The sequence below is a fragment of the Carcharhinus amblyrhynchos genome, chromosome 4, assembly GCF_965287045.1.
Source record: "Carcharhinus amblyrhynchos chromosome 4, sCarAmb.v2.hapA, whole genome shotgun sequence".
NCBI lineage: Eukaryota > Metazoa > Chordata > Chondrichthyes > Carcharhiniformes > Carcharhinidae > Carcharhinus > Carcharhinus amblyrhynchos.
Window position 1 is genome coordinate 28,088,969 of NC_137327.1, and position 24,820 is coordinate 28,113,788.

Below are 24,820 nucleotides of genomic sequence, written 5' to 3' on the forward strand. Positions count from 1 at the left end.
AGTGAAAGTTCAGGAATCAAAAGGGTTACAAGTGAAGTTTAGAGAGAGAAAGAAAGCCAAGTACAGATGTTGGAAACAAAGACCCAACAACTTTGCCCTGGCAACAATTGAAGATGAAATTGAGGATGAAATCAAGAGGATGAAGAAAAATCAGATGTGGGTACCATTTAAGATTTGGACTAAGAAAGGCTTGAAGATTTAAAGAAGCAAGACAATGGCCATTAAAGCTATGGTGGTTAAAAGTGAACAATGCAACATTATCCAGAAGTGTTATTTTGGAGAATAAATCGACTGAAATTTGAGTTGATTATTGCTACACAATGGTAGAGTTAATCTTTCTTTTCTAACTCCATCAGGGTTTGGTTCCTCCCACCTCTGTAATCTCCTTCAGCCTTACAACCCAGTGAGATGTTTGCACTGTTTCAGTTCTGACCTTTTGATTTTAATTGTTCCATCATTGGCAGCCATGCTTTGAGTTGCTAAACCCTAAGCTTCCACCCTAAGCCTCTCTATCTCTCTTGTTTCAGGAGCTCCTTAAAACATACCTCTCCTCCATATCATCTTATCTGGCTTGGTGTCATTTTTGGTTTGATAATGCTCTTTGAAGCGTCTTGGGAAATTGTTCTAATAAATTAAGGGCACTGTATACAAAGATAAGATACAAAGAACAACCCAGCACGGGAAACAGGCCCTTCGGCCCAACAAGCCCGCGCCGCCGCATCACCCTACACCTATTCTACCCTGCGTGTCTACGAATAGAACCCCTGACTTAGCCAGATTCAGGGGAGAATAGTGTCAATTTGGTAAAACCAATCCGCCTAAGAGCACATCTTTGGGGTGTGGGAGGAAACCGGAGTGCCCGGAGGAAACCCACGCATCCACAGGGAGAATGCGCAAACTCCCACAGACACAGGCCCAAATCCATGTATCTGCACAGCTAGCAGTGCTAGTCACCGAGCTGTTGCGGCGCCCGTCTACTGGTCCAGGATCAAGCACACACACCGACACGAAGTACTAGGCCACTCCCGGAACCTGCAAGAGTAGCCCACGCACGACCCACCGTGTGCATGCCCCTCGTTTGACAACGAGGTGGACCTCCACCTGCGGAATAAAAGACAAAAACGTTAATCACAAGCCTGCCTTTCCGGTGTCTCCCGAGGTTCTAACCCTTATTTAATAACCCCTACCATAACCCTCCATCCTCGTTTCACTCATGTGCCTATCTAACTGAACCTTAAACGAGTCCAATGTTCCTGCCTCCACCACCCTACTCGGTAGCACGTTCCATACCCCCACAACTCTCTGCGTAAAGAACCTTCCTCTCATATCCAAATTATACCTCTCCCCCCTCACCCTTAAATCATGTCCTCTTGTATTTGTAACCAATCTAGAGAGCAGTCTCTCACTATTGACTCTGTCTATTCCCTTCAGTATCTTATATACCTCTATCATGTCCCCCCTCAATCTCCGTCTTTCCAAGGAGAACAGTCCCAGTTTCTCCAACCTTTCCTCGTAACCCAGCCCCTCCATGCCAGGCAACATCCTGGTAAACCTCCTCTGCACCCTTTCTAGAGCCTCCACGTCCTTCCGGTAGTAAGGTGACCAGAACTGGACGCAGTACTCCAAATGCGGTCTAACCAACGTTCTATACAACAGAAGCATTAGACGGCAGCTTTTAAACTCTATACCCCTTCCTATAAAGGCTAGCATTCCATAAGCCTTCCTGACAACATTCTCCACTTGTGTCGCAACCTTCATGGATTTGTGAACCTGCACTCCCAGGTCCCTCTGTGTTTCTATACTCCTAATTTGTCTACCTTTAATCACATAGCTCCTCTCTACATTATTCCTTCCAAAATGCATCACCTCGCATTTGTCAGGATTAAATTCCATCTGCCACCTATCTGCCCAATGCACCAACCTATCTATATCCTGTTGTATCACCTCACAATCCACTTCGGTACCCGCCAACCCTGCCATCTTGGTGTCATCAGCAAACTTGCTGATCACACCACCTACGCTCTCTTCCAAGTCATTTATGTAGACTACAAAGAGGAGAGGTCCCAGTACTGAGCCCTGCGGCACACCACTGGTCTCTGGCCTCCAGCCGGACAAAGTCCTCTCCACAACTACCCTCTGTCTCCTATTACCCAGCCAGTTCTCAATCCACCTAGCTACCTGACCTCGTATCCCATGCGCCTTAACCTTTCTACCAGCCTACCATGAGGGACTTTGTCAAACGCCTTACTGAAATCCATATAGATGACATCAACGGCTCTCCCATCGTCAACCGTTTTTGTCACCTCCTCAAAGAATTCCACCAGATTCGTAAGGCAAGACCTCCCTCTAACAAAGCCATGTTGCGTATCCCCAATCAGACCGCAACGCTCCAAATGCTCATACATCCTACCCCTAAGTACTTTTTCCATTAATTTCCCTACCACCGATGTCAAACTCACCGGCCTATAATTTCCAGGGTTATCCCTGCTACCTTTTTTGAACAGCGGTACCACATTTGCTACCCTCCAGTCTTCTGGGACCTCACCTGTGTCCAAAGAAGAGACAAAGATTTGCGCCAGAGGCCCAGCAATTTCATCTTTCACCTCCCTAAGCAGCCTGGGATAAATACCATCAGGCCCCGGAGCTTTATCCGTCCTTACGCTACCTAAAAGCCCTAGCACTTCCTCCCTCGTAATAGATACTTCCTGCAGCTGATCCTCAGCTCCCTCTAACAGACCGCACGATTCCGAACCCCTCTCCTTCGTGAATACCGACGCAAAGTATTCATTCAGGAGCTCCCCCATTCCCTCCGACTCAATACATATCTCCCCACTTTTGTCCCTAAGAGGACCAATTTTCCCTCTAACTACTCTCTTGCTCCTAATATAGGAATAAAATGCCTTTGGATTTTCCTTAATCCTACCAGCCAAAGCCATTTCATGCCCTCTCTTCGCCCTTCTAATTCCCCTTTTTAGCTCCCTCCTACTCTCTCTATATTCCTCCAGCGCACTCTCTGTACCCAGTCTTTTCGACCTAACATACACCTCCCTCCTCTTCCTGACCAAGTCTTCAATACCCCCTGTAATCCACGGCTCTCTAATCCTACCTTTCCCATCCTTCCGCTTAACTGGAACATGCCTCCCCTGCAACCATTTCATTTTGCCCTTAAGAGCCTCCCACTTGCCAACCGTGGACTTGCCAGCTAACAGTCCCTCCCAATCAGTGTCCTGCAGCTCCCTCCTAATCCTGCCATAGTTCGCCTTTCCCCAGTTCAGCACCCTCCCGTTCGGCTGGCACTCGTCCCTTTCCATTTTTATCCTAAAGTAGACGGACTTGTGGTCACTATTAGCCACATGTTCGCCTACCTCTACCTCTCCCACCTGCCCCGGCTCATTACCCAACACTAAATCCAGTATAGCCCCTCCCCTAGTCGGACTAGTTACATACTGCTCTGGAGACCCTTCCAAAACACATTTCACAAACTCCTCTCCCTCCGTACCCCCAGCTCTAGGCCCCCTCCAATTCACTCCAGGAAGATTAAAGTCACCCACTACAACCACCCTATTCTTCCTGCACCTATCCAAAATGCCCCTGCAAATGCCTTCCTCCACTGACCTCGGGCTGTTGGGTGGCCTATAATACACCCCTAGCAACGTAATCTCTCCCTTTTTATTCCTCAACTCCACCCACAGTGACTCAATCCCTATCTCTTCTATATTGTCCTCCCTCTGCACTACTGTGATGCTTTCCTTGACTAACAGTGCCACCCCTCCACCTCTCTTCAACCCTCCTCTGTCACACCTAAAACACTTGTACCCAGGAACATTCAGCTGCCAGTCCTGCCCTTCCCTTAACCATGTCTCTGTTACAGCCACCACATCTAACTGCCTCACAAACATCAAGGCCCTAAGCTCATCTGTTTTCCCTGCCACACTCCTAGCATTGAAACAGACACAGTTCAACCCACAAGTGTCCCTCGGAACCTCCTTCTCCCTGATACTTTTCCTTTCACCCGACTCTTTCCCAGCCACCTCCCCACCCCCCCTCCATATTAGTTTAAACCCTTCATAAACACCCCAGCTAACCTCCCCGCTAAGACATTAGTTCCCCTCCCGTTCAAATTCTCCCCACCCCTCCTGTACAATTGCCCTTCTCTCCTAAACACCTCCCAGTGATCCACAAAAGTAAAGCCCTCTACCCTACACCAATCCCTCAACCATGCATTCAGCTGCATGATCTCGTCATTCTTTGCCCTGCTGGTACTGGGCAACAACCCAGAGAGTGCCACCCTGGAGGTCCTACTCTTTAGTTTGGCCCCCAACTCCCTAAGTTGCCTACGGACCTCTACCCTACTCCTCCTTCCTATGTCCCCCTCCCCTACATGTACTATGACCTCAGCCTGTGCCCCCTCCCCTTTCAAAATTCCCTCTACCCTGTCCGTTACATCCTTGACCCCTGCTCCAGGGAGGCAGACCACCATCCTGGAGTCACGCCTCTGTCCACAGAACCTCCTATCGATACCTCTGACCCTCCCGTCCCCTACCACTATCACCTTGCCAGCCCCCTTCTGTCCCTCTAAGTCAGTCTTCTCCTCCTCCTCCTGCCTATCTTTCTGTGCCCATGTCGACGAACCATGGGGGGCCCCTGGGGAGGCCGGGGGACCCTGACTACTCTTCTTCTTCCTCTTTCCCCTCCTAACAGTCGTCCATCCTCCCTTTTCTTCAGCCCTTGAGACCTCCTCCTGCTCATGGTTCCCAGCCATTATCTCCTCGTTCTCCCTGACTAGAAACGCATCTTCCAGCCGCCCCTCGAGTTGCCTGACCCGGGCCCTCAAGCGCTGCAGTTCTAAACATTTACTGCAGATGTGGATAAATGTAATTTGTTGTAGTTAAATGTTCCAGAGCCTAGTTAACTGCAATTGATATGCAAATAGTTGCTTTCCAGTGACATAGAGCATTGTGGCACAGCAAGCAACCAGCAGATGGCAGCATGTCCCTCCCTCAGCATATAACTGTTTTGAAGAGCGACTGAAAAGATGGATGAAGATATCACACAGAATAATTTTATAGTAGAAATGGAGGAATCAAATCAACACCCCAAAATCAGGGTGTATTTTTTAAATCATTTGATTTCATATTGCTAAAAAGTCATGTGCCTCGAGCAATGCTAATACAAATACCTTCTCTCTGGGCCTTCATTCTATCTTAAAGAAACAATTTAGATAAAATGCATGTATGCAAACACACAAAAAAATAAGGCTAGTGATCTGAGAACTGACTTGTTGAAACCTCTGAAAACAAAATAAATTGTTCAACAAAAACAACAAGCACAGAGAGAACGGTGGGAAAGTAAATCATGCCTCCCACAAGGACAAGGAGTGTTGCCCAAGAATTACTCCACAGGAGGGAAGCAGGTTCCTGCCACAATTCTTGCAAGACTGCACCTGTCTTGTATGTCGTTCAAACCAGAGATGACATCTGGAAGAGACATGTAGATTAGCTGTTGGTAGGAAGAACCAATCTACCAGAAATGGAACTTGCTGAAAATCTGGATTCAACTGTACAAAGTCCTGACCTGAATCTTCCTGAAACTCTGGCACCGACAGACACTTATGTGGAAGACAACACCTCACCATCAGACCAAACACAGTGTCACCTCTAGTTACGTTGTCAAACCGGTCAAAACAACCATTAATAACATTTGTACAAATACAAAAATGCCAGAGGTTACAACTAATGCAAAGAGGGAGATGCCAGAAGTTCTTCATCAACCATTCCAAGAATAACAACCTCCAAACTGTCTGACTTCTGGATTAATGTGCATGTTACATTCTTTGCAATTGTTGGGGATGTTCAATTTAAAGGAGGAGGAATGTCTTAATAGCTGCACTAAGCACTATATATTAGTATTTGAATGTCATCGCTGGAAGTGACATCACCACTTGAAAGAATGGGAAGCTGCCAAAATGAAGAAGCAGCCTGCAGTAAATGCCCATTGTAAATAAAGCTGTTAGTTTTTAATCCTCCAAGCTTCCAGTATCAATGCCACAATACATAACAGATGGCAAGCAATTGTTCCCATTGGCAGAAGTTTCAAGAACCAGAGGATACCAATTTAATGTGATTAATGAAAGAACCAGAGGTGATTGAGGAAAAGCCTTTTCATACTGAGTAGTTAGGATCTGGAATCCATTGGCTATAGGTGTGGTAAAGATTCAATTGTAATTTTCAGAACGGAATTGAATAAGCATCTTAAGAGAGAGAATTTGCAGGGCTATAGGAAAGGGCAGGAGAGTGAGGTTCACTTGAGTTGCTCTTTTAGAGAATTGGCATGAACATGATGTGCCCAAATGGCCTCGTGCTGTATTCATCCTATCACTCAAGTTTATTGTGTTACTGGATATTTGCTCAGTGTTTTTCCCTCTACCATCTCTCCAGCTGATCTTTCCAACACCTTTTCCCTGATTTCTTAAGTTCATTGAAATTCTGTTTTTCTTTTTCCTCCAGCATTTGTACTCCCCTTTGTATTATTCATTTTGTCTTTCCGTCCAAACCTAAAATTTGGCTTCCTGTACATTCTCTGATTTCTCAGTACAATCAAATTGGCATCTAAGTAATTAAAACTTACCATTGCCTCAGAGCAATAAAAGAATCCCAAGAAATTAATTATCGATTGCTTAGAACCTTTGTGCAGCTCTATTTCTTGAGTTTGCATTCATTATCTCTCAATACAAAATTATTTGTGCTTAAGTGTCCACTGTAATTGTGTAGTAACAAAAGTTTAACGAATCAATAAATGCTCTTTTCCTTAAGGCTATTGAAACTTGATGGAATTCTAACTTCACTTGAAACAAGAGTTAATTATTTTTATCTTAAAACTTCTCTACATGGTAATCTATCACATTTTTCTCATCTTTTTCTTAATATTATATCATAGGTATGTATCTCTATGGTCTTCATTTTAAAAATGTATTCCCATATATCTTTTACATGAAATGAACTTATTGAACTAAGTGCTAGATGTAACTTATGCCAAGTATCATAGAATTGTGCATCATAGGAGGAGGCCATTCAGTCCAGAGTCTGCACCAGCTCTTTTGAAGAACAATCCATTTGGATCCACTTCCCTGCTCTTTTCCATATCCTGCATTTCTTTCCTCCTCCATTTTGAATTTGTATCCACCAATCAGCCAATGCATTCCAAATGCTTACCATTTTTTTGTGTAAAAATATTTCCTCAGGTTGCCTTTGGATCTTTTGCCAGTCCCTTTAAATTTTTGCTATCTGGTTATTGACCTTTCAGCTATTGGAAATAATTTTTTAAAAATTCCACTGAACCCTTTGTGATTTTAAACATCTCCAGCAATTTTTCTCTTAGCCTACCTGCTGTAAAGAGAACAGCTCCAAACTCTCCAGTACATCCACATAGCTGTAATCCCTCACCCCAGAACCATTTTAGTGAATCCCTTCTGTACTGTCTCCAAAGCATTCATATCCTTATGCAAGTGCAGTACCCAGATTTGGACACATTATTCCAACTGCGCCTGAATTAGTGTTTCATATATACTTAGCATAACTTACAGGCTTTTGTACTGTCTGCCTCTGCCATATAAAACCCAGGATCCCATCTACTTTATTAACTGCTTTGCCAATCTGTCCAGTCACCTTCAAAAATTTGTACTTATAGATCTAGAGGAATTCTACTTCATTAAAATTGCATGGTATTTGATATGCAGAGGACACTTTAGAACTTTGTGCTGTTGGAGGGAGTGCTGTATCATTCATTGAGTCATGGAGTCATAGAGGTATACAGCACGGAAACAGGGTCTTTTTCCCAACTCGTCCTCGCCGACCAGGCTTCCTAAATTGAACAAGTCCCATTTGCTTGCGTTTGGCCCATATCCATCTAAACCTTTCCTATCCATGTCTAAATGTCTTTCCAAAAGCAACTAGTTGCCAACTATTAATAAATAATTGAGTTGTGATTTGGATGTGTAGATGAAATAACATGTTAGCTTCATTTTGCATGTTCTGAACACTGCCAGAAAGCTTTGGATTTAAAACAAAAATCATCAAACAATCCTGCAATTCAATTTTTTTTCCACAGGAAAGGAGGGAGAGATTATGTTTAGAAATCATGCAGAATAATTGTGCAGGTTTCCATAATAGAAACCAAACACACATTTCACATGGGATACTCTGCATCTTGAAGTGGAGATGCCGGCGTTGGACTGGGGTAGCACGTAAGAAGTCTCATAATGCCAGGTTAAAGTCCAATAGGTTTATTTGATAGCATGAGCTTTTGGAGCACTGCCCCCTCATCAGGTGAGCGCTCTGACATCTCGTGCTACCAAATAAACCTGTTAGACTTTAACCTGGTGTTGCATCTTGAATGAAGCCTTGCTATAAGATGAGCAGAGTTTTATTGATTGTTTTTGGAAACTCAGTTCTGCAAGATGATTTTTTGACCAGATGATATATACGCCGAGTGTTTGTTTTCTTGCTTAGGGAAAACCCTTGTTAGATCTTTACTGTAAATATAGTATCAGGCAGAAAAAAAGTACAATCCTCTTCATTGACCAGGATCATTCATCATCACCATCACTAATAACTTGCACATATACAGTACCTGTAATAACTAAAAGTATTCAAAATTGTCTGCTCCCTTGATCAGCATACCATATCCATATAGGAATATTTATTTTTTAATGCAGGAATTCTGTCATATCTAAATAGTATTCAGTCAGGTTCATCCCTCATAGGCATGGTTCAGCTGAATGATTACAGTTATTGAAACTTTGAGAGTAACTTGACATGTGATTCTTGTTGGATTTTTACACAACAATGATGTAGCCGTTTCTGAATGTTTTCAAGCAATTTGTAAAGTTGACCTCAAGTCTTTGATGATAAACTTCAGTCTTCAGTCCTGCAGGTCATAATGTGAAGCAAATCTGTTTCTGCCATGCCTTCTTTATTTTTCACTTTTGTCGAAGTGCCTCTGTTGTAGATATTGAACAGGATTAGTTAAAAAAAAAAATATAGTTGGAGTGGCAAAAACATTTATTTAGTTGGTAAGTGGATATATGTTGCTGTTCTGAACCTTGGGATTTGTACTTTTCCATCAGGGAATGTAGCTCTTTTGCCAAATGATCTGTGTTGATGCATGAGTGCTACATTGTCAAAGGTGCTGTTTTTAAACATTAAAATAAGGCTAAAGAAGAGGTTTTAAATCTTTAAGCTTCTAACTAGAATTCTACCAACTAACCCAAGTTGATGGACATAGGGCTACAGTTTCCATTGGAGGTTCTGGTTTTTCCAGTGATATAGTCAGATGTAAAATTTTCTGTGACATTATTCAAAGAGGAGATATTTCCCTCATGTTGTCAATATGATTCTTCAATAACATATCTCAATTGCTGTTTGAGACAATTGCTATGTACAAATCACCTGCCCATGCTGGTACTTTAGAAGAGGTAATCTGTAATGTCCATAAATGTAACTTTTCTTTCCAAGGCAGTTTTCATTTTTCTTGTCTATGCTCTGCTTGATAATCATTTTGGAAAATGTCTGAACTATACTTAGCAGCTACAGCAATAGTTTATTGGGAATTTTGAATAATCTTGACTCATAGAGCTGGATTTAATTTTGTTCGGATCTGGCATCCACCAATTTTAGGAAGTTGAGATGAGGAAAATTTCTGAATTAGAACATTGCTGGCATTGTTCCCTTTTTAAGTCATGAACAAAAGGAAATGTGCAAGGTCAAGCATTAATTAATGGAGAATTCACATATTTTTCTTGCACCTGAAAAATGTCAATTTATAAATGCCTTCAGATCGTTGTTTAGCCAGTTTTTGATTCACCTCACAGCACTTAGTTTTCCAAGATCCTTGAGAGATGTTTGATCAGCCACTTTATATACTTACATAATTGTTCCTACTGACTTGTCATGTCCTTGGAAAATTTGTGGTAAGTTAGTAAAATATAGTTTAATTATATATAATCAAGTTCGTGTTGGCTGTAGTTTAATCATATTTCTGTCTGTGAAATAATTCTGTTAAAATAAGAGCCCATGGTGTTGAAATAGTAAATTAGCATGGATAGAGAATTGGCTAACTAATAGAAGACTGAGACCGGAGGTAAGAAGGGCACTTACAGGATAGCAAACTGTAACTAATGGAATGCCATAGGGATCAGTTCTGGGTCACAACTGGGGAGGCAATGGCCTAATGGTATTATCACTAGATTATTAATCTGGAAACTCAACTAATGTTCAAGACCCCATCACAGTAGGTGGTGGAATTTGAATTCAATAAAAAAAAGTCTGGAATTTAAAAAAAGTCTACTGATGACCATGAAACCATTGTCGATTGTTGGAAAAACCCATCTGGTTCACCAATGTTCTTCAGGAAAGGAAGTCTGCTGTCCCTACCTGATCTGGCCTATGTGTGACTCCGGAGCCACAGCAATATGGTTGACACTCTCCTGCCCTCGGGCAACTAGGGATGGGCAATAAATGCAATGCCCTGTCCCACAAATGAATTTTTTAAAAAATTAATGAGTTGGACAAGGGAGGTGAATGTACTATTGCTAAATTTGCAGATGATGCAAAGGTAGGAAGGCAAGTGGTGACAATGACAAAGTCTGCAGAGGAATATAGTCAAGTTGTGAGTAGGCAAGAACTTTACCTATGGAATAATATGTAGGAAAACGTGAAGTTATGAAATTATGCACTTTGGTAGGAAGAATAATGGAGCTGAATATTATTTAAATGGTGAAAGACTGTCAAAGCTGCAGTTTAGAAGGCTTTAGGGTTTCTGTGCATAAATCACTGAAAGGCTAGCATGCAAGTTCAGCAGGTAATAGGGAGAGCAAATTGAATGTTGGCCTTTATTTCAAAAGGAATGGAAGAAAAATGGGGAAATCTTGCTAAAACTATACAAGGCACTAGTTGGACCGCACCTGGAATACCATGAACAATTTTGGTTGTCTTATCCAAGGAAATATGAATTGGTATTGGAGGCAATCCAGGGCAGGTTCAATAGACTGCTTTGGATATGGAGAGATTTTCTTGAGGAGAAGTTGAGTAGGTTAGGCCTCTCTTCTCATTGGAGTTTAGAAGAATGAGAGGTCACCTCATTGAGACATGTAAGATTCTCATGGGGCTTGTCAGGGTAAATCCTGAGAGATTGTTTCCTGTCGTGGGAGCAGAGGACATAATCTCAGTAAGTGGTTGCCTGTTTAAAATGAGGAGGAATTTCTTCTCTCGGTAGTGAATCTCTGCAGTTCTTTACCACAGAGGGCCATGGAGCCTGGCTCATTAGATATGTTCAAGATTTAGATAAACAGATTTTTAATCTGTAAGGTTATGGGAATAAGGTGAAAAAGTAGAATTGAGGATTATCATTACGTATCAGTCGTGATCTCATTGAGTAGCAGAGCAGACTCGATGGGCCACATGGTCTACTTCTGCTTGTGATGTTGTTGTCTGATTGGTGTGTAGAATTTAAATTCCATGCTTCTAGTTTTGCCCATCTCTTTAAGCATGTTGTTTATTACTTAGGTCTCTCAACTACATTTTGTTTCTTTCTGTTCATTAGGTTGAACTCAATTAAGTCAATCGTGATGGGTAGCCTAGAAGCTATTAATCATGTAACGTACCTGGATCTTCGAGACAATCTCCTGACTGAACTTGACTTAAGTGTAATTGCAAGTATTGAACATCTGCATTGTGAACGCAACAAACTGACCGTTCTCTCATTAAGTGGTTTCTCTTTGAGGACGTTGTATGCTGGTTCCAATCGTAAGTCACTAAATTTTTAACTGGTTACTGTCTATGAATTGTCATTTTTTTCTAAAGCCTGAATTTCCTCTAGCTTTGAATTATTGCAATGTAGCTCTTAGGATCTCCTAGGTTAGTGTTTGTGACCCAGCTGAACTACAGATTTGTTAGAATTTAGTTCCCCACATTGTGATGGCTTAACAAACAAAAATACGCCCTTTCATTTGTGTTTAAAAATCTGGTTCCTTTGAACTCTCGAGTATGATAGCGTTAGGAACAAAGATCAGCTGAAAGATAATGCTAAGTGACATCAAGGATCAACTGAGGCATTGTGCTGGAAAAGGGCTGAAAGAGGACATAGCTGAAGCAAAGAGAGCATTTCCAGTCTTCAGGGAGGTGACCAAGGAAAACAAATGGAAATATAGAGGATAAAAGCAAATTACTGTGGATGCTGGAATCTGAAATGGAAAAGATTGGAAAATCTCAGCAGGCCTGACAGCATCTGTAGAAATTGAACAGAGCTAATATTTTGAGTCTGAGCTATAGAGGAGTTGAGTTCAGTACAACAACTGAGAATTTATAAAGTGCAATGTATATTTGGGCAAAGAACTAAACCTCAGAGTGGAATTGTTGGTTTAGGGCCTATGAAAAGATAGTCATATACATTGTGCAGCTTTTCCAATGAACTGCTGTGAAGCAGTGTGCAATGAATGATATATTTGTGTTCAACTTGTTTTCTCATTAAGATTGACTGCAATTTCTATAACAATAATCTGTTTGAACTTAATTTGGATGTTTGTTTAGAACTGACAACACTGAGCATCTATCCACTTCCTGGTCAATTGATTCACCTTGATCTCTCAAGGTATGTGTATATCTGTCTCTATATCTGTATGTAGTTAATGCAGTAGATATTTCATATGCTGCACCAGTAAGTTTAAAATGGCCACAGAAGCATGTGGATGAGCTATTTTTGCTTTTGCAAACTATGATTTTTCAAGTATCAGAAGTTTATTAGATTGTGATCGAATTATTGTATTTTACCCCAACAGGAACAGACTGGAATCTATACCTGACTGGGTCTGTGATGCTAAGAAACTTGAACTGCTGGATGTTAGTCATAATCTGATTACAGAACTACCAATGAGGTGGGAAAGAACAGTAGATCTCGTGATGTATCTGGACTGTTTATGGCATCGAACTTATATTACCTGCAATAATCTGATGTTACTACTTTCCCCCCTCAATATTCTGTAATTCTCTTATGCATTTCTTTTATCAGTTGAAGCAGGCATGGAGACTCAAGTGTTTAGCAGGGAGATTTAGGTCTTGAAAAGTTGGGATCCCCTGACTAGGTTCATTGATGCTGCTTGTGGAGGAGCATTTCACATTAGTTTAGCTCTATTCATAAGATTAATATCTTTATTTCAGACTTTGTAGTGATTGATCATAAAAGCCTCTTGCTCATAATCTAGGCCATCAGATGCACTGATCAAGAATTTGGCATAATTTGGAGGGGCTGTCTTCTCATTGAAGCATTTAATCAATTACTGTCGATCCATTAAAATTTCTCAGAATTCTTAAGCATAAAGAATATCATGGCAAAAGTTCCTTCCTCAACAAATACCAATAAATTACTGTTAATTGGATTATTAACCTCATAATGTTTTCTAATTTTGTATTTAAGTAACAACACTTCAACTAATCCACTGCTTGAAACAACATGACTAGACAAAGTAAATTATTATGAATGATGAGTTTGTCTGTTCTTGGCATTTTGCTACATAGACAAGAGGTTTAGAGATTCTGGGAGATCTGCTTTTGATTCCCTTAATGTTATCCTCTTTGCTTTCAACCTTGTTATTGTAATCTTTCTACCACCACTACTGTTTGTTTGTTTCTCTGTTCTCTTCCTACATCTATTATGGCTTTCTTTCACTTTCTCTGTTATTCTCTTAGTTCGCTATCGCTATCCTGCTTTATCATTTTTCTCTAAATGCAGGTGGGAGTAATTGATCTCAAGACACCTGAAAGTATTTAATCCAAATAAGTACTTTTGAAATGTATTTCCTGTTCCTAATACATGATTGAAGCAGCTGATTTGCAGTCAGCAAAGCATTACAAATAAAATAAATGACTAATTGTCCGTGCTTTTTGGTTGGGTGATAAATATTAGTTAGGATATCAGAAGACTTGTTTTCTATGATTTCTGCAGCAACTCATTGCATAGTGTTATGGCATCTTTTATGCACCCTGTGAGGATAAGTGGGATAGCAGTTTAAAGTCTCAACTGATAGATGACATCACAACACTCACTCAGTATTGCACTATGTTTCCAGCCAAAATTATATGTTCAATCTAGCGTGGAGCTTGAAACCATGATCGCTTGAAACAGCCGTGAGGGTGTTATCATTTGAGCAAGGGGTGACATCTTTAGAAACCTGTGCCCTTGGGGGCTGTGGATATTCAGTGGGTGAGCATCTTCAGGACTGAGGTCAAGTTTGACTGAATTAATCAAGGGATAGGGTGGGAATATGAAGATGATGTAGAAGTTCAGCCTTCATCTCATTAAAGGACAGAGTAGGCGCAAGTGGCCAGACAACCAACTCCTCCCATTTCTTCAGTTTGTAAATCCTGAATTCTTTTCAATTTAGCTTATGGAACAGCTGAAACTGACAACAGAAGCCAGGGAGAGGTAAGGATATTTGCTTATGCATTGTTTTGCACTGCTTCACCTCAGTCCAGTGTTAGACCGTGCTTTGGAATACCAAGGTGTGTGGTGTTGTCTTCTGGTGGAGAAAAGAGGATTAAATCATCTGATTCTGCATATGGTTGGGAAACACTGAGATGATTGGAAGGTAGAATGATAAAGTTTATGGATATGTTTTGGATTCTTTGAGGATGAAATAATAAGTTACTTGCATGTGAATTACGTAGTAAGGTTTACTTCAAGAACCCGTCAAGCTGATTGATGACTGGATCCAGGAGAATTTTTTTTTGTTAATCTCAAAGTAACTAATCTGCTTAACTTTCACTTTGAAGCTAAGCATTTGTTTTATTTTACCTATTGCACAGAGCCAAATGCCATGCGTTTTGTTGTTGCTTAATCATTGAAACATTAGAATGGCATTTTTAGCTTGGTTGCCTTGACACTTTTGAATAGACTGCCTAGTGTGTTACTTAGCCGTGCAAACCTAAACCTGTGCCTCAATTCCCAGTTTGTATGCTGAGTTAGCTGATCTCAGCTGAGACAGCAGTTGGGTTACTATAATTGGCTTCTACGCATTTGAATTATTGGAAGGAAAAAATTTTGTTCCTCTTTACTAGCTAATGATCATCTCTGCTGAACCTGACATGAGGACGAGATTAAACTTGTACTTCAGTAAGAGTTCATCATTTTTTGAGCTCACAATGAATAATAACCCTTTTAATCGGGGTATAAGAATGTTGCCATTGCCCACATAACCATACCACCTCATGAATCTTTTATGAGTAGAAGAAAACCAGATGTGGTAAGGCTGTCTTGTGTAAAAATATAGTTGTATGCATCCTATATATTGTATCTGAAAATATTCTTGTCTGTTTACCTCAGATTACTATGCAGCTTGAGCCTACAGAAGCTATTTGTTGGACACAACCATCTTCAAAGTCTCCCCAGTCACCTTGAACACACACCTCTGGAGGTTTTCGATGTACAACACAACCAACTTAATGAACTTCCAGAGTTTCTTTTCCTCAAGGCTTTGAAGTAAGTAAAAATGTTATGAATTATGTTAAGGGATTTGTGGCTGATATCGATAAATAATGAAGGTAATTGAATGCTGCATTAATTAGTACTATAATGTGTGTCAAATATTTCAAATTATTTAGTACTATTTCAACTGACTTGCTGCCATAAGATGGGTTTCAAATAAGGGTATCTAATTAGAGGTGTGTATGGGATGTCAGGGAGGGGTATTACCTTTGATGGGGGAACATGTCACGTCCTTTCAGGGCGGTTTGTCAATCCTTTGTCCCCAAGTGGCATTCAGCTCTCACCTGTGGCTCCCCGTAGCTGTTTGCATGCGACAGCGGCCACACCCCAGGCAACAGCCTCGACAAGCTGGCTAAACCAGGTGAGGGTAGCCGATGGGCCTCAACCCTCAGTGTGATAGGGAGATGTCTATCCCAGCATGTGAAGACAAAATCCGGCGGATTGAGTGGACAAGACCAATGGAAGGCCCAATGGTCAAGAAGGCAGTCTGTGCAAGCATCGTGGAACACGAAGAGCAGGACAAGACACAGAAGACATCCTGGTCATCCACTGCGCCTAGTCCCACATCCAGCCGTCCTGACTTTTGACTTGCCACTGGATCTAGATGGGAATTGGGAAGAGAGAGTGAGGCTGACGCTGTGCAACTCTCCCTCAAGTGCTAGTTTCCCTTGTTCCAAATCAAGTGCCGGTTTCAACACCATCATCACCATTAGTGTCCTGTTCAACTCTTGAAGTCCTGTGGCAATGGGCGAGCGACAAAGCAGCAGGTGTGGATACACTGGGAGCTGTAGTCACGGCCTGCATGCAGGCAGCTCAGGCCTAATGGTCGTTTTCCACTGACCGAAGCAGCAGTGGAACTCAGCGACTAAGCAATCCTCTTCAGGAACGCACTGCTCACCTCTGTAGAATGAGGAAGGGGCTAGAAAAGGTGCCCTAAACATTGCCTGCTTCACTACACCCTGACCAGTTTATCACGGCTGGCGGGGTTCCCATCTTGCGGTCAAACAAACAAAACACAAAGTGACACTGCTCACCATTGGCATTTGGAACATGCGCACACTTTTGGACAACCCTACAGCAGACAGACCAGAGAGAAGAACAGCCTGAGTTGTCAGAGAGCTTGCAAGATACAACATTGACATTGCAGCCATGAGTGAAACTCGTCTTGTCAACGTAGGTCAGTTGACTGAAATTGGAGGTGGATACGCTTTTTTATGCAGCGGCAGTGATGACCATCGTGATGCTGGAGTTGGATTCGCCGTCAGGAGTCATCTTGTTTGAAAACTTGATAGTCTACCCAAGGGTGTGAATGACTGGCTTATGACATTATAGCTTCCACTACAAAACAGAAGTCAAGCCACCCTGATCAGCGCCTATGCCCCCACAATGAACAACCTGGACGAGATGAAAGACAAGTTCTACAAAGAGCTAGATGCCCTACTATCAGCAGTGAGCAGTACCGACAAGCTGATCTTGCTTGACGATTTCAATGCAAGAGTAGGGTGTGGCTCTGCAATCTGGCAGGGAGTCACTGAGAGGCATGGAGTGGGCAAGTGTAACAGTAACGGCCTACTCCTTAATGAAGACCTGTGCAGCACATGACCTCCTCATCACTAACACAACCTTCTGTCTGCCTACCCGTAACAAGATCACCTGGATGCGCCCCCGCTGTAAGCATTGGCATCTTATCGACTATGTCATTGTCAGGAGAAAAGACAGCCTGGATGTCAGAGTAATCAAGGCCATGTGTGGTGCTGACTGCTGGACAGATCACAGGCTCATTGTCTCCAAAATGAGGGTCCACATCAGACCCAAGAGGTGACCACAAGGAAGCAAGATTATGAAAAGAATCAATGCGGCCAAACTAAAGAACCCCAGCATAGCTTCAGCACTGGCTGAGGACTTAGAAATCAAGCTTGCTGACCCATACCTCACAGGCGGTGCTGAGGACGACTGGGAACGCTTCAGGGATGCTATCCATACATCTGCGCTGAAGATGCTTGGGCCCTCCACCCACAAGCAGCATGATTGGTTCAATGAGAATGATGAGGAGATACAGGCTGTACTTCGGGCCTGTCAGAACGACCCATCATCAGCTGCTGAGAAAAATGCTTTTACCAGTGCTCGCAGGACAGTCCAGAATAAACTGCGTAAAATGCAGGATGCCTGGCTGAGCGTCAAGGCAGATGAAATACAGGGATACGCTGACAGAAACAACTTGAAACAGTTCTGTGAAGCCCTCAACACTCTCTATGGACCTCAGTCTCTCGGGAGTTTTCCCCTCCTGAGTACGGATGGTCCAATCCTCTTTACAGAGAAGGCTCAGATCCTGCACAGTTGGGCTGAACACTTTGAAGCTGTCCTCAACCAACTGTCATCTATTAATGATGCAATAGACAGGATTCCCCAGGTTGATAGCAACAGCACCGTGGATGACCCTCCGGTAGTAGCCAAAGTCACGAAAGCTGTCAGCCACCTATCCAGTGGCAAAGCCCCAGGGGCAGATGCCATACTCACAGAGATCTATAAAGCTGCTGGTTCTGCATTTATTGAGAAGCTCATCGAGTTGTTCCAGTCTTTTTGGAAGCAAGGATCCATTCCTTAGGAACTTAAAGAGCTTCCATCGTACACCTCTACAAGAGAAAGGGCAATCGGCAAGTATGTGACAACCACAGAGGAATCTCGCTGCTCTCCATTTGCAGGAAAAACCCTCGCAAGAGTCCTGCTAAATCATCTGGTCACCCATCTGGAGCTGGGCCTGCTTCCAGAGTCACAGTGTGGCTTCCGCAAAGGTTATGGGACGACTGACATGATTTTTGCTGTGCGCCAACTTCAGGAGAAGCGTCAGGAGCAGAATCGCGAGCTTTACACAACTTTTGTTGACTTCGCGAAAGCCTTCGACGCTGTAAGCTGACAAGGCCTGTGGAGGATCGTGTCAAAGTTCTGGCCCCCCAAATTCATTCAGATGGTACACCAGTTCCATGATGGCCAGAGTACTGGATGGCGGAGAATTCTCTGAGGCAATCCCAGTCACCAGTGGCATCAAACAGGGCTGTGTGGTCACACCCGCATGATGTTTACTGCCATGCTGAATGATGTCTTCCAGAACAGTGTTGCAGGAATCAGCCTCAAGTACAGAGTGGATGGGAAGCTCTTCAACCTGAGGAGACTTCAAGCTATTACCAAAGTGAAAGAGACTGTCCTGAGAGATTTCCTCTTTGCCAATGACTGTATCCTGTATGCTGGCTCAGAGCCAGAGATGCAAGTCAGTGTGGACAAATTTTTCATGGCTTGTGATAACTTTGGACTCACCATCAACATTAAAAAGACCGAAGTCATGCACTGTACGCAGAACCCATAATCACAATCAAAACCAGAAACTTCAGGTAGTGGACCAGTTCACTTATCTTGGCAGCACCCTTTCCCAAACAGTGACTATTGATACAGAAGTTAACTGCAGAATAGCAAAGGCAAGTTCTGCTTTTGGTAGACCGTGTTCCACGGTATGGGAACGTCGAGGAATCAGCCCAGCAACAAAACTGAAGGTCGACAGCGCTGCGGTACTCACTACCCTCCTGTGTGCCTGTGAAATGTGGACTGTGTATCAAAGGCATGCAAAACAGCTCAATCATTTCCACACGACTTGTCTTTGCAGAATATTACGCAGCCGATGGCAAGACAAAGTACCAGACACTGAAGTTCTCTTTAGAGCCAGTCTACCTTCAGTCCACAAACTGCTGATGAGAACGCAGACCTGGTGGGCAGGTCATGTCATCCATATGTCAGATGAGCGCATACCCTAGCAGCTCCTTTTTGGGGAACTCTCTGCTGGAAGACACTCGCATGGAGGCCAGAAGAAACGTTTCAAAGACACTCAAGGCCTCCCTGAAGTCGCTTGACATTGACACGACCACTTGGGAAATGCTGGCACAAAACTGCCCTACCTGGCGCTGCTTCATCCACAAAGGCTGTCGAGCTCACGAAGCAAGGTGTATTGCTGAAGCACAACCTGAGCGCGAGCTGCACAAGTCCAGAGCTACTGGTACAACAACTACAGTGTCTATACAAGTCTGTCCAATATGTGCCTGGACATTCCATGCCCGAATTAGCCTGATCAGCCATTTTTGAACACACTGCAACCAGCCTCAAAATGACTAATGGTGTTGACGTCCTCATCAATGACAATGGACGAACAACTTGCCATCTAATTAGAAATTTTGGGGCTATTTATTTCCTTTGTTGAAGTGCAACGTATTCTTTAGTGGCATGGAATGGATGTTTCATGCATTGGTAGTGGATGCTGCATCTGTCTTGTCCTATTATTTGGTTTTTCAGAAGCCAGCAATGTAAATTTTAGATAATATGGTTTGTGTTGGCAATTTATTTCTCTCAGTATTGTCGCAGCGACTGCATGAATACAGTAATATCAAACAGCATATTCATTGGACATCTTTGTTTCTCATGTCTAGAAAACATAAATCACTAACTAACATTTGCTGGCATATGTAAAGCTCAGTGACAAGTGTAAGTTTATTTGAAGTAGCTGATGAGGTTTAGTGTAGTACAACCAATATTCACATTTAAACACCTTTTAAGGAACTGATTTATCAACCTCAACGCATGGAAGTATTTGTTTTACGAACTGTCTTAAGAATATTATATGTACTAATGGTTTGTTCTTTATGATTATAAACTTCTGACTTGTGTGTGCCACTTGAAGAGTTCCAAAACTTCATAAGGTTACAGTTTTGGAGAAACTGGAAGAGAATTTTCTCTCCTCATGCCTTTATTTGAAGGCAACGATTCGTTGGATTATTTGTGGTGTATATGGATTTCAGTAAAGCATTCAGTAAAGCAGATGGAGTATAATGTTAGCAAGTGTGAGGTTATCCACTTTGGCAGAAATAATAGTAGGAGGGATTCTTATTTAAAAGGTGAAAACCTGCAGCATGCTATGGTGCAGAGGGACCTCGGGGTCCTTGTGCACGAATCGCAAAAACCCATTCTGCAGGTACAGCAGGTGATCAAGAAAGCGAATGGAATGTTGGCCTTTATAGCGAGGGGGATAGAATATAAAAGTAGGGAGGTCTTGCTGCAACTGTACAGGGTACTGGTGAGGCCGCAGCTGGAGTACTGTGTGCAGTTTTGGTCGCCGCACTTGCAGAAGGATATATTGGCCTTGGAGGGAGTGCAGAGGAGGTTCACTAGGCTGATAACGGAGATGAGGGGGTTGGACTATGAAGAGAGACTAAATAGACTAGGTCTGTACTCGGAGTTTAGAAGGATGAGGGGGGATCTTATAGAGACGTATAAGATAATGAAGGGGATGGATAGGGTAGAGGTAGAGAGATTCTTCCCGCTTAGAAAGGATAGCAGGACTAGAGGACACAGCCTCAAGATAAGGGGGGAGCAGTTTAGATCGGAGTTGAGGAGGAACTTCACTCAAAGGGTGGCGAATCTCTGGAATTCTCTGCCCATTGAAGTGGTGGAGGCTACCTCGCTAAATATATTTAAGTCATGGGTAGATAGGTTTTTGATAGACAGGGGAATTAAGGGTTATGGGGAGAAAGCGGGAAAGTGGAACTGATCCACTTCAGATCAGCCATGATCTTGTTGAACGGCGGGGCAGGCTAGATGGCCTACTCCTGCTCCTATTTCTTATGTTCTTATGTTTGATAAGATTCCCCATGGTAGGCTTTTGCAGAAAATACGGAGGCATGGATTGAGGGTGATTTAGCAGTTTGGATCAGAAATTGGCTAGCTGTAAGAAGAGGGTGGTGGTTGATGGGAAATGTTCATCCTGGAGTTCAGTTACTAGTGGTATACCGCAAGGATCTGTTTCGGGGTCACTGCTGTTTGTCATTTTTATAAATGACCTGGATAAGGGCATAGAAGGATGGGTTTGTAAATTTGCAGATGACACTAAAGTCAGTGGAGTTGTGGACAGTGCGGAAGGATGTTGCAGGTTACAGAGGGACATAGACAAGCTGCAGGGCTGAGCTAAGAGGTGGCACATGGAGTTTAATGTGGAAAAGTGTGAGATGATTCACTTTGGAAGGAGAAACAGGAATACAGAATACTGGGCTAATGGTAAGATACTTGGTAGTGTGTATGAGCAGAGAGATCTCAGTGTCCATGTGCATAGATCCCTGAAAGTTGGTACCCAGGTTGATACGGTTGTTAAGAAGGCATGCAGTGTGTTCAGTTTTATTGGTAGAGGGATTGAGTTTCGAAGCCATGAGGTCATGTTGCAGCTGTACAAAACTCTGGTGCAGCCACACTTGGAGTATTGCATACAGTTCTGGATCGCCGCATTATAGGAAAGATGTGGAAGCATTGGAAAGGGTGCAGAGGAGAATTACCAGAAGATGCCTGGTATGGTGAGAAGGTCTTATGAGGAAAGGCTGAGGGACTTGAGGCTGTCTTTGTTAGAGAGAAGAAGGTTAAGAGGTGACCTGATAGAAGCATACAAGATGATCAGAGGATTAGGCAGGATGGACAGTGAGAGCCTTTTTCCTCGGATGGTGATAGCTAGCACGAGGGGACATATCTTTAAATTGAGGGGTGATAGAACAGGACAGATGTTAGAGATAGGTTCTTTACTCAGGGAGTACTAAGGGCATGGAATGCCCTGCCTGCAACATAGTGGACTCTCCAACATTAAGGGCATTTAAACGGTCATTGGATAAACATATGAATGATATCGGATTGATGTAAGTTAGATGGGCTTTAGATTGGTTTCACAGGCTGGCGCAACATCAAGGGCCAGTACTGCACTGTAATGTTCTATGTTCTATTTAATATCATGGATCATGAACTTACCTTCCAATAACTCACTTTGTGAAGTTATATGTGAGCAATAATGGTTTGGCAGAGATCAAAAGTGTGTGTGAGGATTGCAGCTAGAAGGCTATGTCGTGTCACACTGCGATGCAACGTATCAGGTCTCTAGAGGGCTGCCCTACTGTTGCCATCATTTCTGTCCTTGCAGAGGGACACTGTGGTGTAGTGGTATTGTCACTGGACTCATAATACCAGACAAGATCCAGGGACCTGGGTTCAAATTCTGCCATGGCAGATGGTAAAATTTGAGTTCGATAAAAACCTGGAATTAAAAGTCTAATGATGACCATAACACCATTGTTGATTGTCATTAAAAATCCATCTGGTTAACGAATGTCCTTTAGGGAAGGAAATCTGGTCCGGCCTTCATGTAACTCCAGACCCACAGTAATCTGGTTGATTCTGGAATGGAGGGCAGTTAGAGATGGGTAATAAAAAAATGAATAAAGAGAAAATAATTTAAAAATATAGCCCTAATTTTAATAAAACAAATTAATAATAATAAAAAATAGCTCAAATCCAGCTTTCCTTTCTATGCTTCTAATCTCTTGTGTAAATATTATTTTGGGTCTAACCCTGTCTCATTAGATTACATTCACAGGTCCTTCACTAGTATATTTCACCTTTCTTTGTACAGTTTCAATTTTTTGATTTGATTTATTATTGTCACATGTATTAGCATACAGTGAAAAGTATAGTTTCTTGCGTGCTACATTGGACAAAGCATACCGTTCATAGAGAAGGAAACAGAGTGCAGAATGTAGTGTTACAGTCATATCTAGGATGTAGAGAAAGATCAACTTAATGCAAGGTAAGTCCATTCAAAAGTCTGACAGCAGAAGGGAAGAAGCTGTTCTTGCATCGACGTCAGACTTTTGTATCTTTTTTGACTTGGATAGTATGCTACTCCAGGAAGTGAAATGAATAATGAAAAAGACGGCTGCACAGTGGTTAACACTGCTGCCTCACAGCACCAGGGACCCGGGTTCGATTCCCGGCTCAGGTCACTATGTGTGTGACGTTTGCGCATTCTCCCTGTGTCTGCGTGGGTTTCCTCCGGGTGCTCTGGTTTCCCCCCACAGTCCGAAGATGCATGGGATTGGCCATGATAAATTGCCCCTTAGTGTCAGGTGAACTAATTAGGGCAAACGTTTGAAATTATGGGGATGGGGCCTGGGTGGGATTGTAGTTGGTGTAGACTCGATGGGTCAAATGACCTCCTTCTGCACTGCAGTCTTCAATGATTTTCATTAATTTTTTAATGATTTTCTTTTATTGTTTTACAAAAACATAATGCAGAAATGACAGCTCAATTTTCCATAATTGTTTAGTCTATATTCCATAAAATTATTAACTTTGTGGCATTTCTTTTGGATGTTTTGGTCTGAAACGTAGCTCTGGTATTATCTGGTTTCTGTTGAGCCTTTTGAAATCATTGCTTTAAGTAGGCATTAGCTAACTGCTGAACTAAAAAGGTAGTATCTTGAGCAGAAGGAAATAACTCCTACTTCATACTTTTGTGTTTAAGACTTCATGCTTTATTTTGTCTTGGAAGTTTTTTATCCATAAAATTATTACCTGACCTTTGCTGAACAAGGCAAGCTCATAAATAGCAAATACTGACGCACACCGTGAACACCTTGCCAGCTGTGTTGGCTAAACCCTGAAGAAGGCACACCTCATTTGGCAAGAAACAAAACCATTGCAGCAAAACCTCGCACAGTAATTATGTCTCCAGCCATGTACAGCAAACTTGGCTTGTGACACAAGGTGGAGTCTCCAAAATAATTTTCCAGCAGCATGCAGGCAACTGTACAATTTTATTCACCACTGTTAGATTTATATTTTCCTAAATTTTTCACATGGTGATTCTATAAACATCTTTCTAAAAGTTTTGGAGCAATTTCTTTGGTCAGTTCCTGCTACTTGCCAATTTGAGATTATTGGCTGTAAAAATACATATTTTCTGTTCTTTAATCCTAATTATTAGTTACTGACTTTATTCAGCTGCCTTTGATTCATGTTCAATTAATTAAATATCCAGTGATTTTAAAAAAGGTTGCCATTTGAGTCAAAAAGTAATTTTGCTCTCTTGATGTGACACTTTCAAATGTAACATCTTTAAAAGGCATAGATAAGCTCTAAGGATATGACTTTTCAGTATATGGGCATTTTGTTTTATAATACTGCCATTGTTATATTTACCAGTTCTAAAGCATCTGTTTTTTAACTTCCCCACACTCATCCTCAGCAGCTCTATAATACTCCTTTCTATGAGTACTGAATGCCCTCTGGTACTTTGATGTACCTATTAGTCACATGTGAGACTTTAGTTTAAGTTTATTTATTAGTGTCACAAGTAGGCTTGCATTAACACTGCAATGAAATTACTATGAAAATCCCAGGAACATCCCATCAGAAACTAACCTTGTCCTAACCTCAC

The 24,820-nt window shown here is 42.2% G+C and overlaps 1 protein-coding gene across 4 annotated transcripts in view; it reads left to right on the forward strand.

Annotated features, from left to right (window-relative positions):
- The window catches only part of phlpp2 (PH domain and leucine rich repeat protein phosphatase 2), a 120,318-nt gene that overhangs the window by 69,806 nt on the left and 25,692 nt on the right, over positions 1-24,820 (forward strand). For all 4 annotated transcript variants that reach the window (XM_080186900.1, XM_080186902.1, XM_080186904.1 and 1 more), the window contains exons 9-12: positions 11,599-11,801; positions 12,585-12,645; positions 12,833-12,928; positions 15,373-15,528. In XM_080186900.1, the coding sequence (XP_080043026.1) occupies positions 11,599-11,801; positions 12,585-12,645; positions 12,833-12,928; positions 15,373-15,528 (516 nt within the window). The remainder of the gene's footprint in view (positions 1-11,598; positions 11,802-12,584; positions 12,646-12,832; positions 12,929-15,372; positions 15,529-24,820) is intronic.